General features: G+C 37.8%; 1 protein-coding gene across 5 annotated transcripts in view; it reads left to right on the top strand.

The window, feature by feature from the left end:
* LOC117411414 (spectrin beta chain, non-erythrocytic 1) overlaps positions 1-16,892 on the top strand; it is a 130,439-nt gene that overhangs the window by 43,114 nt on the left and 70,433 nt on the right. For all 5 annotated transcript variants that reach the window (XM_059025510.1, XM_059025512.1, XM_059025511.1 and 2 more), the window contains one exon: positions 1-197. In XM_059025510.1, coding sequence (XP_058881493.1) covers positions 50-197 — 148 coding nt within the window. In that variant the 5' untranslated portion in view covers positions 1-49. The remainder of the gene's footprint in view (positions 198-16,892) is intronic.

Here is a 16,892-nt window from a genome sequence, read left to right as displayed (position 1 = left end):
GGCTTCATGAAAAGAAGCTGATGACGAGGAGCAATTCTTAAGGGTCATCATGACATCAGCAGTAGCGACAGAATTAGACCATATGGAGATCCAACATCAGTATAGCGACGTCAACAACCGTTGGGACGCAGATGAGTGGGACAATGAGAACAGCTCTGCCCGGCTGTTTGAGCGATCCCGTATCAAAGCTTTAGCAGGTAAGGGGACATGTCATTGCAACTAATGCCATCATTCCAAAGGTCTTGGTACACATTTTAAATCAGTCTCACTTGCATCTCTGTGTAAAACCACATGCATGTGGCAATTAACTACGCAAGCCCTTCCCATTTCACAGTCTATGTCATGAGGTAAACATCCTTTGTGACACATCTCATAACTATGTGTTTGAACTTACACCTTCCACAGTGTTTAAATATTAATAAGATGATCTAGTGCAATAGTCATTTTGCTTTTGGCTGATGTGTCATATACAGTTAACTATAGTGACTGTGTTTTGATGAAAGGATTTTGGTAGCTACAGTAGCAATCATGCCTCATAAGAAGCACAAGGAAAAAGCAGCATTATTGTTTTTTGAGCTTTTTTTTTTTTTTTTAAATAAACATTTCACAGATATTTGTTCCTGTCTGAACATTTTCCCTATGGGTAACCTTAACAGTCCTTTTTGAGTTCTGTTTTGTTATTTAACCTTTTGTATGTATTTTAAATGATTTCCCTCAAATTCAGAAAGCATCCATTTCACAAATGGAAGCAGTGTGTCCCTGACCTCTCCTTTCAGTGTCAATTAACAATTGATTAGAGGAGAAGCTGGTCTCCATTTGCAACGTGGTCACTAGCTTTAACTATTGTGTAAAGCAATATTGACATTTTGTGCAGCGGGTACAGTATTTATGTTTATTATTATTATTATTATTATTATTATTATTATTATTATTTATTTCTTAGCAGACGCCCTTATCCAGGGCGACTTACAGTCATAAACAAAAATACATTTAAAAAATCACAGTACAAGTAATAATACAATTAAGAGCAAGATAAATACAATGACTTTGGTTCTAGCAAGTACAAGTATGACAAAATACGATTCAATAACGTGGCAGATAAGTGTCAGTGATAGTTGGATCAGGATAGAATTAAATACAAAATACTACAGATTAAATAACACTTGTCAGATTACAGTACTCTAAAGTACAGGATTTAATGCAGTAAAATAGGGGGCAGATAAGAGCAAGTAAAGCCCATTTAAGGAAGAGTGATAAGGGTCCAGGGGGAAAAAAACAGGAGTTCTACAGGTGCTGTTTGAAGAGGTGAGTCTTGAGGAGGCGCCGGAAGGTGGTCAGGGACTGGGCAGTCCTGACATCTGTAGGAAGGTCATTCCACCACTGCGGGGCGAGGGTGGAGAAGGAACGGGCTCTGGAGGCAGGGGAGCGTAAAGTAGGTAGAGCCAGTCTTCTAGTGCAGGAGGAGCGGAGAGGTCGAGTGGGGGTGTAGGGAGAGATGAGGGTCTGGAGGTAGCTGGGTGCAGTCTGGTCAAGGCATCTGTAGGCTAGTACAAGAGTCTTGAACTGGATGCGATTGGTGATCGGGAGCCAGTGGAGTGAGCGGAGCGGTGTAGTTGCATGGGAGAAGCGAGGCAGAGAGAACACCAGGCGAGCAGCGGAGTTCTGGATGAGCTGGAGCGGACGGGTGGCGGACGCAGGGAGGCCAGCCAGTAGGGAGTTGCAGTAGTCTAGGCGGGAGAGTACCAGGGCTTGGACCAGGAGCTGTGTTGCGTAGTTGGTGAGGAAGGGTCGGATTCTTCGTATGTTGCTCAGGAAGAATCGGCAAGTGCGTGCCAGAGTGGAGATGTGCTGGGAATAAGAGAGGCAGGGGTCCAGGGTGACTCCGAGGTTCTTAGTTGAGCCGAGCTTAGCTATTTAAAGTGTTTAAACTTGTCATTAAAAAGGGGGTTGAAAAAAACATTTGCACTTTTTTTCTTTTATTTAAGCAAACGCATAACTGCACAATTAACAAAAGCAGGTGCTGTCTGTGTGATGCCAGTTATCAGCCATTTTGCTTGTATCTAGATCTGTCTTGATTCTTAAATCTATGTCTTTATCCCATTCAGAAAAAGCCTAACACACCTCCATACAGTGGCTTGTATGTCATTCAGCCAACTGAACAGCAGACGCACTCAGTGGGTAGTAAATGGTGAACCATTGTTTTTCTTTTTTCTCTTTCTAAGATGACAGTCAATGACTGACCCACAATTGTTTAAGTTTATTTTTTTATTTATTTTATTTTTTTAGTTATTCAAGTAGGCCATTGTCTTGAAGTACCTGGGGGTAGTTGTAAATCAAATGCACACATTAGCAGGTCATTGGAACAATAATAAAAGGGTGGATCTAGCAAACGTGAAAATAAATCAGTAAACCAATGCATTCCTGCTTGTTATCAACAGTAGGTGTGGGCAGTGTGTATTTACTGTTGGAGTGAAAATCGCAGTCATTGTTTAGATACATGGAAACCAGTGGGGAGAGTGTAGTGCCTTCAACCATGAAAACCACATGCTGTTGAAAGTCCAAGAATTCTACATTCCATAAGTCATTTTGCAACTCCCATGATTTGTTCTTTTGCATTCCAGACCTCTGAATAAAATGCCTCAACAGTGTTGAACATGATGGTGTGATGGTGAAACCAGTGGCTGTAGAATGTAGAGAGCATGGCAAACATATTACACTCTTGATTTATCATTTAGTAAAAATATCCCTCATGCTTTTTTTTTCTTTATACAGTACTTTATGTTACTACAGGTGATTAGTGCCCTGCAAAGACAGTGTTTAATCATGAAGATATATTTGCCAACCTTGTAAATTGAGGCGTGCCGGGCCTTATTTTAACTGAAGCATGTATTTAACTTTTTTTTTTTTGTCAGCAAAATAGTTAAGTTTATTTTATTTTTGAGTTGTTTCTTTCTTCATTTAAGTTTCTCTTCGTTTTTTTTTTTTTTTTTTTTTTCAATAAAATAAAAAATCCATGACTAAAATATGAGTGATTTACAGAGTAAAGAGTTTTAATCCCTGCTTCAGCTTAAGGAATGCATGATATATTTATTTTAATTTGCATACAGATTTTACTGCCTGACCTGTGCCTTAGTGATCCTTCCACTGGGGATGGCCCACATAGTTGATTTCTACACTGTTTCCTTTCCAGGTTGATAAGAATTATAACAGCATGGAAATACCCTCCTTCAAAGTTCACAGATATCGGCCTTTGAGCTTTGAAGCCTCGGAGGTAGAATCAGCAAACCATGGTGACGAGTGGTACAATGGCAACACAAGCCATGCTATAAATTAAATAGCATCATTAACATTGCACACGTTGACATGGATGCAATAACACCAACAAAAGAGCCTGCAAATTCTTAAGTGCTTTCAATTCATTGTTGTTCAGTGTTATGGCTGTACCCTGTTTAGATTAGTGTTTAATTTAAGTTGTTTGGTTGGTTTGGGATCTGTTGACAGTGAGTTTAACTAGCATACTTGCTTTATGTTTTAAGGTTTATTAATGGATCAAACTGAGATTATTATTATTATTATTATTATTATTATTATTTCGATGTTTCCAGTACTTAAAAAGGCTACACAAGTCTACAGATCTAAAGGGACTAATTGTTTACTATATAGTATTTAAATATGTATCATGCACTTAAAACATTAATTTTTTTTTTATTTTATTTTTTTTTTCTTTTCTTTTTTTTTTTTTAATTACCCCAAAAAGACCCAGGTATTTCCGGATTCTATACCCATGTCTATATACTGTGTGTGTGTGTGTGTGTGTGTGTGTGTGTGTGTGTGTGTGTGTAATATATATATATATATATATATATATATATATATACCTCCATCATATCCTGTATCGCTCTCTCTTTCTCATGGTTAAAATATTCGTTTCATTTTAATACAATTATTTGATTATTAACCTAGAACTGATACCTTCACAATTTTAGTTTTTATTTTTCACAGCCATACATTCAAGGTCCAGCAATAAATAATAAATTTATTACCCTCGTAATGGTAGCTGGCTTTTGAATGAACTGTGGTGGATCTCTGGATTGCAGGTCAATAAGCTTGTGTTCCACAAAGGAAATTTAAGCATCTGAATTATTTACATATTGTTAAACTATTCAAGAGATGGTAGCTGATAATGCACTACTTGCAGTAACTAATTAAGTATTTTGGTAGCCATGCTGTTTTCTTTGAACCATGGTTTTAAAACCATATGTTTCTTCAACCTCAAGTGTTTTGTTTTGTATTTATTCATCTTGATAGTAATAACAACTCAACCACTGTCTTGGGGAAATATGGAAAGCTTTAACCAAGCCAAATTCATTCCGTTTTATTTTCAGAGCTGCTCGTCGAACAATCGTATATATGGATTCCAGTAAGATCTTATATCACATATTAGATGGAATATGGGCCTTATGTAAACGTTCATAACTGACTAATATGTAGGTACAGTGCTTCCTCGTGTGTGTGTGTGTGTGTGTGTGTGTATATAGAAATAGTTTACAGACCCTGATTAGCAGTAGTACTAGAAATAATAATAATAATAATAATAATAATAATAATAATAATAATAATAATAATAATAATAATAATAAGGTACATGCCCAGCAAGTACATAAATGGGAATTATCTAACTACAACATTTTAATTTCAAATAATAAAAGGGAACTCGCTCTGGATAAAAGCGTCATGCTAGAAAGAAAACCGTGGGTTCAGTAGAGATACTACAGGGCAGAGAAACAAGGACAACAATATAAAGTTAACCTCTAATTAAAAAACAGATCTGTACAAAATATACATTAAAAAAAAAAAGTCATGTCCTTGTATCGGTCCTCAATCCCAGATGTCCTGTGGAGGAGAAATCATATATATATATATATATATATATATATATATATATATATATAAAAATAATATTTATTTATTTATTTATTTATTTATAATCAAAACATGTGCTGAATATCATTCTTCAAGTGGGGGGGAAAAAAGTGATATGCAGCCCATCTGCATAAAAAATGCTTGTGGAAACACGGTTCTATTGCATGGAGGTTTCACTTACTGTATTTACCAGTCTAGTTATGAAGTTGTATGGGAGCAGTGAAAAAAAAACTGTCGTCTTCTGCAATCAGAAAATCAATCAAGTCTGTCTCCATGTTTGCTCAGTGGACTGTGCTGGGAAACCTCCCACAGCTGTCCTAGCTCCGTCTACGCAGACTGTGATGTCAGGCGCAGACTCCCGACTGCAATGCAGACTTTATAGGAGTGACGCGAACGCAGCCACCAACTGCACTCAGCGTCATTTACCATGAATAGCTCTCCAATATGAATGCATGACAGCTGTGTCCTTTTACGTGGCTGGTGAGTTGACTCTGTGGTGAACCCCGCTCTGACTGCGTCGTGTGTCCGAGTTCCTGGTAAGTGACGCTATTGTGAACTTCGCAGAGTCTTCTGGGAATTGTAGTTCAGCACGGTGATGTGGTAGCGCTGTTATGGGCAGTCGCTGTAATGTCCGTCGTGGTGATGTCGTAGCGCTGTTATGGACAGTCGCTGTAATGTCCGTCATGATGATGTGGTAGCGCTGTTATGGGCAGTCGCTGTAATGTCCGTCGTGATGATGTCGTAGCGCTGTTATGGGCAGTCGCTGTAATGTCCATCGCGGTGATGTTGTAGCGCTGTTATGGGCAGTCGTAATGTCCGTCGCGGTAATGTCATAGCGCTGTTATGGGCAGTCGCTGTAATGTCCGTCGTGGTGATGTCGTAGCGCTGTTATGGGCAGTCGCTGTAATGTCCGTCGTGGTGATGTCGTAGCGCTGTTATGGGCAGTCGCTGTAATGGTCGCCGCTGTAATGTCGTAGCGCTGTTATGGGCAGTCGCTGTAATGGTCGGCACTGTAATGTCCTTCGCGGTGATGTCGGCACAGTCTTGGACTCGCTGTTACGCGAAGGAAAGATTTCAAACTTCATACACGACACCACAATGAATCACATTGACAGTTTGTTCAAGAAGTAATTTTCTTTGTCGGTTGAAGAGAAAGTTGAAGATTAAAAGGCTGGGGGCTCATCAACCGCCTGGCATTAAAATCAAGCAAAGTGACTTGAAACAAAACCAAAGCTTCTGTACTTCATGGTTTGACAGGAAGGACTGGCTATGGTGAGTGAAGAGAAACAAACTTTGTTCTGTTTCCCATGCATTATTTTGAGGAGATGCAGCATGGACCTAAAAAATGGAATCAAACATTTAAAACACTTGTCAGAGAGGGCTAAGAAACACGAGTGCTGTGCTGTACACATGGGGAATTGTGTTAAATTAAAAATGATGGGAAGTGTTAATATAGCCACTCAGGTTGATGAAGGTTACCATATTTCAGGTCTTAGGCATTATGAGCTTGTGTCTAAGAATAGGCATGTTCTGTCTCGGATAACTGATTGCATCAAGTTTTGTGGAAGTCATGATTTACATCTCAGAGGTCATGATGAGATGAAGTCTTCTTTGAATTGGGGAGTATTTCTGGATTTAGTTGATCAGTTTTCTGTATTAGACAGTCAGTTAGCTGAACACCTTGCAAATGCAACGGTGTCTAAAAATACATTGAAGACCATTCAGAATGAACTTCTGGATTGCATGCTCACCGTGTACAAAAATAAAATAGCAACTGGAGTTTCAAATGCAAGATTCGTGTCAGTAAAAGCAGATGAAACTACAGATGTGTCTTGTAAAACTCAGATGGTGATTGTGCTAAGATATATAACCGGGCCCCTGTAGTGGAAGAGATTCCATGGGTTTTTTGTAGGGGTACACCGAAAAAGATTTCCTTGGCCGATGCCGATACCAATAGTCGATGGTTATCTACCCATATTGGCCGATACTGATAATAAATAGACAGTGCAGGTAAACTACTAGAACAAGACATAGGGCCTATATTTAAATTGTTTTATAATAATAAATGTTAAAAAATTAACATATCGTTTACTTGTTGTATTTATGACAAAATGAACAGGTATTGTTTACTTGTTGCATTTACTTCAGAAAATGAATACAAAGAATAACGTACTATTATATTGTGTGCTTGACAGCAATTTTTATACATTTGTTTTAAAACAGTCACACAAAAATAACACTTTGCATTTTGTACTATTAAAAACACTTCTGTAGAAAAATATATATAATGTGACATTAACTTTTGTTTGTTTATAGCCACTTACTGTTAAACATCGTGTATTATAACTTTGACCTATACTGTACGGTAGAAAAAAAATGTACCGTACGCAATGTCAACTACAATAACGTTTGTCAAATTCTTATTTTAGGCATACACTGCTTAAAAATGCAGCCCAACTTAAATTGTTCACTTAATCAAAAACAAAAAGATGTCATGAAAATATCTGGTTACAAAATTCAGTCAAACTTGAATCTGTTACTAAACAAGACGGCACAGTAATCAAAATATCGCCGAATACATCTGCAACCAATGCAGATTAAGCAAGATAAACAAACATTACAAAAGGTAATTCCCACTGAACGTTTAGAGAGCCCACAATTCCTTGGAAGTTAGGGAGATTGTTGTTTTTGTAGTCTTGGTTTTAAAAAAAGTGCTTTTCAGCTAAACTGTTTTAAGTTCAAGGATTTGATCAAGTGAGCTACAACACGGAGAAGGAGCTGAGGTGATGCCAAGCTGCCAAAGAGAGAGACAGAGCAGAGACATTGCAGAGGCAGTTTTGTAACTAACTGCGCATTGATCCTGCGTTTCCACAACAATACGACGGTCTTGAAATCAGGACTTAAAGGATGTGTTGCAGTAAGAATACCATTGCTAAAGGGGAAAAAGACTAAGGCTAAAATATACATAAGAACACAGAAATTGGACTGTAGAACAATGGTCAAAGGTGCTTTGGACTGTTGATGGATGGACAATGACACCTGTGCCTTCTGCCAGTTCTTTTGTCAATTCAACACTTGTCTTCTTTCTGTTCCTTAAGGATATTATCATCAAGTATTGCGCATCCTTGTTAGACAGCTTTTTGGGTCTTCCAGTCCTGGGTTTGTCAATTACAGATGATGTTTCTCTGTACTTGCTGATTATACTTCGAGTACCACACCTTGAAAATCAAGTGATGCGAGCTATTTCACTCAATGTTTTTGTGAGCTATTTCACTCCATGTTTTTCCTTCTTTATGCAAGTCAAGGTTGTTATAATAGTAGAAAACACTAATGGAGGCTTTAAGTAAATTGTTGATGCTCATAGATGCATCAGTTGAAAAATGCAACATCTGTGTATATGCTCAGACTAAAGAAGCTGTGTTTCATTCTTTGCTTGTTTTGTATTTTATATTTCACAATTTGATTATATCGCTTTACTCAAAGACCGAAAAAACTGTGTGTTTTGCATTTCAAAGACCAAAATAACCTTTAATTTCATTCTTTGATAATTTGTCAATTCTTATTTTGTAAAATGGTTATTTTTGTCGGTCATTGACTGAATCCTGACTGAGTGTAATTCTTTATACATATATACACAGTGGTTTGCAGATGTATTCACCCCCTACCAATAATGTCACATTTTGTTGAATTACAAATAATATATGCATAGTTTTTCAAACAAACTTTTTTATTCAAAGCTGTAGTGGTTAAACTGAACATGTTATATGAGGAGGAGGTTAAATGTCAGCAAAACTTACAAAGAAAATGTACAAAATGAAATTTACGTTGCATAAGTATTCAGACCCTTAAGTCAGTACTTGGTAGAAGCACCTTATGCAGCAATTACTGCTATGAGTCTTTTTGGATAGGTCTCTATTAGCTTTGCACAGTGGGATGGTGACATTTTTGCCCATTCTTAACGGGAAAATTGCTCCAGTTACGATAATTTTGTTTGGGATCGTCGATGGACTGCAATCTTCAAGTCTTGTCATAAATTTGATTGGATTCAAGTCAGAACATTGACTGGGCCACTCAAGAACATTAATTCTCTTCTTGTTCAACCACTCCAGTGTGGCTTTGGCTTTGTGCTTCGGGTCATTTGTCCTGCTGAAATGTGAATTTCCTCCCCAGTTGGCTGACTCAAACAGGTTTTCCTCAAGGATTTGTCTGTACTTTGCACCATCCATTCTCCCCTCGATCCTGACAAGCTTCCCAGTCCCTGCTGAAGAGAAACATCCCCATAACATGATGATGGCCACCACCATGCTTCACAGCTGGGATGGTGTTGACTGGGTGATGTGCAGTGTTGGGCTTGCGCCGGGCGTAATGCTTGGAATTTAGACCGAGAAGTTACATTTTTGTATCGTCTGACCACAAAAACCTTTTTCCACATGTCTGCAGTATCATCTACAGTGCCGTGAAAAAGTATTTGCCCCCTGTCTGATTTTTCAGCATTTTTGCTTATTTTTGACACTGAATTATCAGATCTTCAACCAAAACCTAATATTAGATAAAATGGACCCTGAGTGAACAAATAACACAATAATGTGATACATATTTCATTTATTTATTAAAGAAAGTTATGCAACACCCAATGCCCCTGTGTGTGTAAGTAATCGCCCCCTTAGACTCAATAACTGGTTACGCCACCTTTAGCAGCAATAACTGCAACCAAACGCTTCCTGTAGTTATTGATTAGTCTCTCACAGTGCCGTGGAGGAATTTTGGCCCACTCCTCCATGCAGAACTGCTTCAACTCGGTGACGTTTGTGGGTTTTCGAGCATGAACTGCTCGTTTCAGGTCCTGCCACAACATCTCAATGGGGTTTAGGTCTGGACTTTGACTAGGCCATTCCAAAACTTTAAATTTCTTGTTCTTCAACCATCCTGATGTACACTTGCTTGTGTGTTTCGGATCATTGTCTTGCTGCATGACCCAGCTGCGCTTAAGCTTCAGCTCACGGATGGCTGGCCTGACATTCTCCTGTAGAATTCTCTGATACAGAGCAGAATTGATGGTTCCTTCAATGATGGCAAGGCGTCCAGGTCCTGATGCAGCAAAGCATCCCCAAACCATGACACTACCACCACCATGCTTGACCGTTGGTATGAGGTTCTTACTGTGGAATGCAGTGTTTGGTTTTCGCCAGACATAACTGGGCCCATGTTGGCCAGAAAGTTCCACTTTTGACTCATCTGTCCATAGAACATTGTTCCAGAACTCTTGAGGATCATCCAGGTGCTTCTCGGCAAACTTGAGACGAGCATTCATGTTCTTCTTAGTGAGCAATGGTTTCCGCCTTGCTACTCTGCCATGAATCCCATTTTTGCCCAGTGTCTTTCTGATGGTGGAGTCATGAACACTGACCTTAGCCGAAGCGAGAGAGGCCTGCAGATCCCTGGATGTTATTCTAGGGTTTTTGTGACTTCCTGGGCAATTTTTCGCCTTGCTCTTGGAGAGATTTTGGCAGGACGGCCACTCCTGGGAAGATTCACTACTGTCCCAAACTTTCTCCATTTGGACAATATGGCTGTGACTGTGGTTCAGTGGAGCCCCAGAGCTTTAGAAATGGCTTTGTAACCCTTTCCAGACTGATAGGCATCAACAACTTTTTTTCTGGAGGTCTTCAGGAATTTCTTTTGTTCGTGGCATGATGTGCCTCTAGAACCTGTGTGCTGACAAGTTCACTCTGATGGTAAGGGCCAAAGTTAGTCAAATTTATATTGGGCAGGGCTGGCCCAAATCAGGCCTGGTTGTTAACCAAAGTACTCAAACAGCTGATCCTAATTATCCCTTTAATTGGGTTGAGTTAACTAGGGGGGGCAATAACTTTTTCACACCTGAAGATTGCATGTTTGATTACCTTGCACACCAAACAAATGAAAAGCACCAAACTTTGGTGTCATTTTTTTCTCTCAGACTCCCTCTATATACTACTACAACCCACAAAAAAATCTGACCAAATACAATGTAAAAAATGCAGAAAATCAGACGGGGCAAATACTTTTTCACGGCACTGTACATGCTTTTTCACAAACTTCATACATGCTTTAAGATGAGGCTTTTTGAGTAATGGCTTCTTTCTTGCCACCCATCCATACAGGCCAGCTTTGTGCAGGGCCCGGCTTATTGTTGATGTGTGAACACTGACTCCCATCTCAGACACAGAACTTTGCATATCTCTCAAGGTCATTGTTGGCTTCAGAGTGATATCCCGAACCAGTAGTATTGTCTGGGTGGTATGATGCATCTTCCACTTCTTAATGATGGACTTCACTGTGCTGAGAGGGATAATCAGCGAAATTAATCTTTTGAAATTTTCATGTACCCTTCTCTTGCTCTGTGCCTCTCTACCACTTTATCCCTGACTTGTTTCGAAAGCTCCTTGGTCTTCATGGTTGCTTTGTTGGATCACTATGCGAGTTGCAGCTTTAAAGTCCTTATATACCTGAGGGAAATTATCTACAAGTTAAACCACTTTGAGTACACCACAGGCTGAAACCATTTCACTAATTTTGTGACCTTTCAAACAAATCATTTGCACCTGAGCTGATTTAGGGCTGAAGTAGCAAAGGGGTTAAATACTTATGCAACTGAGATTTGATCTGCTTTTCTCTGTAAATCTTACTTATTTATATTCTATATGCATTTTTTAACTTTATCAATGTGCAGTAGTTTGTGTAGATTCTACATAAAAAGTCTAATTTGAAAGCGTCGGAGTACACTCAGGTGCCAACAAAATGTGAAAACTTTGTAGGGGGGTGAATACTTCTGCAAACCTCTATACAGTGCCTATAGAATGTCTACACCCCCTTGAACTTTTTTCACATTTTGTTGTGTCAGTGCCTCAGAGTTTCATGCATTTAAATGAGGATTTTTTTTCACGTATCTACACACCCATACTCCACTGTTAAGGGGAAAAAAGTTTTTATTGAGAAAAAAATTATATATTAAAAATACAAAACTGAAATTTCATAATTGGATAAGTCTCCACCCCCTGAGTTAATACTTGGTGGAAGCACCTTCGGCAGCAATTACAGCTGTGAGTCTGGAGTCTGTTGGGATAGGTCTCTACCAACTTTACACACCTAGATTTTTTGCATACTTCAAACGGGATTCAAGGTGGGCTTTCTTGAGTAATGGCTTCCTTCATGCCACCTTACCATACAGGCCAGATTTGTGGAGTGCTTTGGATATTGTTGTCACATGCACACTTTGGCCATAAAAGCCTGTAGCTCTTGCAAAGTTGCCATTGGCCTCTTGGTAGCCTCTCTGATCAGTCTCCTTCTTGTTCGGTCCTTTAGTTTGGAGGGACGGCCTGATCTAGGCAGGACCTTCCACTTCTTAATAATCGTCTTGACCGTGCTCCAAGGGATATTCAAGGCCTTTTGATATTTTTTCATACTCATCCCCTGATCTTTGCCTTTCAACAACTTTGTCCCAGAGTTCTTTGAGTCTTTGCTTTGAAATGCACTACCCAGCAGAGGGAACCTACAGGAACTGCTGAATTTATCCTGAAATCATGTGAATCACTACAATTTAACACAGGTGGAGGCCACTTAAATTGGTGTGTGATTTTTGAAGGTGATTGGTTACACCTGAGCTAATTTAGGATTGCTATTACAAGGAGGGTGGACACTTATCCAACCAAGCTATTTCAGTTTTTATTTTTAATTAATTTTCTACAAATTTCTAGAATATATTTTTCACTTGGAAGTTGTGGGGTAGGATGTGTAGATAAATGAATAAAAAAAACAATTTTAATTCATTTTAATTCCAGGCTATGAGGCAACAAAAGGTGAACATTTTGAAAGGGGTGTAAACTTTCTATAGGCACTGTATGTGTGTGTGTGTGTGTGTGTGTGTGTGTGTGTGTGTGTGTGTGTGTGTGTAAAAAGATATATATTTTTTTTAAATAAAGATAATTCTTTTGGGATCTTGAGCATTTCTCTTCATGTGATCTCATGCACGGGATTGAAGACATCCTAGGATTCCTGGGTTTAATTATATAACAAACCACATGGGAGTTAAATCAATCTGAAGAATAGTGAGGTCTTTATCCAGTGGTTGCCCACACGACAGGTTAGAGGTTAGATTTATTGTAGTTGTGCTTATAGGACTGTTTTCACAGATTCTCAGTAGAGGAGAACATTCCAGTTACAGCTTCAGTATTTACACAATGTTCTTGAAACAACCACCCGGAATACTGTCAGAGTGGCCATTGAGAGCAGATGCTTTAAACTGTAAAAATGGTGGGAAGTCAAGTACTGTGTTTTTAGATTCATTTATTTTATATTATATTTTTGTATATTTTAGAGTAGGGAAAGCCATTCACATATGCACGGTACTTCCACAAGACTAAATTTATATGACCTGTGAAAGCTTGTTTTTAAAGCAACAGCTAACACTGCAATATGGCAATACAATACATAGGGTGGACATACTGTTTTAAATTCGAAATTCTTCAGGAGTGATATAATGTAGTTATTTCTCTCAGCAGTTGGGTAGCAGATGTTGTAAGAATTGCATTTGAACCTTTTAGTTAGAAACTATATGAGATAGTATTGGTTTATGCCATTGGCGCACGCAGCCTTACGCGCTGTGTGTACCTTTTAATTGGCAAAATTTCGTCTCCATAAGTGTGGACTCGCATTCGCGTTGAAGTGAAACAGACATTTGAAGCTTCTAGGATTGTGCTGTTTATTTAGTGGTAGTAATGAGCAAACAGAAGCAGATACGTTTGGTTGAAGCAAGGGAAGGGAAATGGTCATATGTGTTGCTTTAAGCTATTGTAAACACCTACAGTTAATTATAACAAATAAAGTACACCAAAGTGTGCAATAAAAAGCCTGTAATTGTATCTCTGGCTTCTGGTGACATGGATCCTACACATTTGGTCTCGTCATTTATCTTGACACGAGTTTATTATTATTATTATTATTATTATTATTATTATTATTATTATTATTATTATTATTATTACTGATGTTTTGTTTTAACTGCCTGTGTTTATTCATTTTTAGAAAGGGAAACAGGGATGCAATTTGACTGCAGTTTTCTAAGGTGACAGTGTAGGTGCTATGACCAAAAACACTTTACAGCATGATGATGCTAAACCGTTATAGGCATGAGAAGGGATGTGTTGTGCATACCATCATGTGAAAGATTTCTGGGGGCTCTCCTGGTTTATGCACTGTAATGTTTGAAAAACATAATTTGCAGTGTCTTCATGATATTGATAAAATTTGAATTTGTCTATTTAAATAATGAATATTGTAACATATTTACCAAGAATACATATGAACAGTATGATTAATTGATCCTCATATTTGCTTATAACCACATTATACATTTCAAACTGAAGAAAAAAATATTTGTCAAAAGGTACATTGGCAATTTTTAAACGTTGTATCGGCTGTTTTATACCAGTTGAATTTTTTTTCATATCTTTTTATAAACAAGTAATGACAGGTACTTGAACATGGAACAGTTTATTTGTGTTTTTTAGTTTTTTTTTAAAATCTGAAACAAATGCTCTACAAGCCCATAGGAAAATAGAATTATATATCCTTAAACTACAGTAACTACTGAGGCATTTTGCCAAAATGGTACATCTTTTAATGCCTATTTATTTTGCTAACTGGTAGATGCACTGTAGACTAAACACTATCATCTGCATACCTCATGTTGATTAATCTGTTCATGAATGCATGTTAATTTTTAGAAGTACTTCAGCAGCAATGTCAGTAAGCAATGAAGTGAATATCATATGGAAGCAGTGATTTAAATAATGCATAAGGAGCAAACCTGATGAAATGCATGTAAGAAAGCAGCTAGCGTTTACCTGATAGCAAGGGAAATGTAAAACCAAAAAGACTAATTTTAGAAAATCTGCCTATTTCAGTGTACATTAATCCCATAGAAACTACTGTATCAGGTTCCCAAATGCTTAAAAATAACAATGCATTGTAAAAGTATTTAGTGGAGGAATATAATTGACACTTATTTGAATTCCTTTCACATTTATAGTTTAGTACTTACTGTATAGTATTTGTGGATGGAACCTTATAATGGTTGCTTCAGTTGTGGGAGTCTTGTGTCTTAATATTATCGGCTAACATCTGCATTTCATTAAATGTGAAGTATTTTCATAGTATTTTACAAAGCGCTCATACATAAACATGCAAGTATGTGCTGGATTTATGGATGCAAGCCAGCAGGATTTTCATAAATTTTAGAGTTTTTTTTTTTTCTTCGTTTGTTTTATTCCTACATTCCTACATGCATACATGCTAGACTGCACCCAGAGATAGTCTACGAAGTGCATCTTCTTCAATACATCATCCATCACCAATTGCTTTCTAATATTTGTTATGATTTGTTCTTTAGAATGAGAGCATGTTTGATACTGCTTATAAATATGAAGTCAAGAATTATAACAGCATGTATTGTATGATTTACTAAATGGTGCTTAAAAAAACTATAGAATTGTATAACTGGTGTCCCAGAATAAAAAGTAAGTGTATCAAGCTGTGGTCAATTATGTGAGATTTTTCTCATATATAATCAAGGGTTATTGCGACATCAATTATGTAAGGATTTTCAGGGAAGATAAATAACTTTTGTTGCTACTTCTGTTTGTATACAGTTGTAGTCAAAAGTTTACATACCCCAGTGGAAATATATAATTTCCAGAAATTTCTCGAAAAAAAAGAATTTTAGGAAAAATCTTTTGTAGCAAAGGTTTTGCTTTTGTGGATGAGGAAAAAGTTACAAGAAATAGATTTCAACAATTATTTATTTCAGCAGTTTTTTTTTTTTTGCAAAACTCATAAAATGCTAATTCAAAAGTATTCATAAACTTTGATGCTATGATAGTATTGTCTACAAGGTGCTAGAACCTAATTCCAAGTCTAGAAAATGCTGGATTGTAGTGAACATTCTTAGAGTGTGTAAAAGGGTTTGGCATAGGATGATTGCTATCCAGTAAGTCAATATGGGGGGGAAAAGTAAAGAACTATCTGAAATTATAGAAAATTATTTATTGTCATAAAGCTGGAGAAGGTTACAAGAAGATTTCCAAGCATTTGAGTATTCAAATTTCAACTATTGTTTCTACAAGTACAAGACTCATGGTACTGTCACAACGCTCCCTTGGTCTGGAAGAAAGAAAGTTCTTTCACCAAGAACAAGTAGAAGAATTGTGAGGAAGGTTACTAACAATCCAAGATTGACTGCCAAAGATATTCAAAGTGAATTGGCTGCAAGTCGGACTGGGGTTTCCATTTCAACCATAGGTCGAGTATTGCATGGTGAAGGTCTCAATGGTCGCAGGCCAAGGAAAAAGCCACTCTTAGGAAAACGTCACAAGAATAATCGCTTAAAGTTTGCAAAACAGCATCTGAATGATGGATATGAGTTGTGGTCAAAGGTTTTGTGGAATGATTAAACAAAAATTGAGCTATTTGGTCACGCTGATAGTTGTTATGTTTGGAGAAAGTCTGGTGAGGCGTACAAAGACAAGAATACCATACCTACTGTCAAGCATGGTGGTAATATCCCTCTGTGGGGCTGTTGTTCATCTAATGGCACAGGAAATTAGTTCCAATACATGGTAAAATGGATTCCATAGCATGGCCAATTATCTGAAACCCTCTGCTACAAAACTTGGTTTAAAGCGTAACTGGACGTTCCAACACAACGATCCAAAGCACACATCAAAATCTACTTCAGAATGGTTAAGAAGAATAAAATCAAGGTTCTGGAATGGCCTAGTGAAAGTCCCGATCTAAATCAGATTTGAGAATCTTTGGTACGAGTTGAAGGCCGTGCACAAGATAAGTCCTCGGAATTTGAATGAACTGGAACAATCTTGCATTGAAGAATGGTCAAAAATCACTAATAAATCATGCCAAAAGCTCATTGACAA

The sequence above is a fragment of the Acipenser ruthenus genome, chromosome 6 (genome assembly GCF_902713425.1).
Source record: "Acipenser ruthenus chromosome 6, fAciRut3.2 maternal haplotype, whole genome shotgun sequence".
NCBI classification, from domain to species: domain Eukaryota; kingdom Metazoa; phylum Chordata; class Actinopteri; order Acipenseriformes; family Acipenseridae; genus Acipenser; species Acipenser ruthenus.
This window is presented reverse-complemented; position numbering and strand designations above follow the sequence as displayed.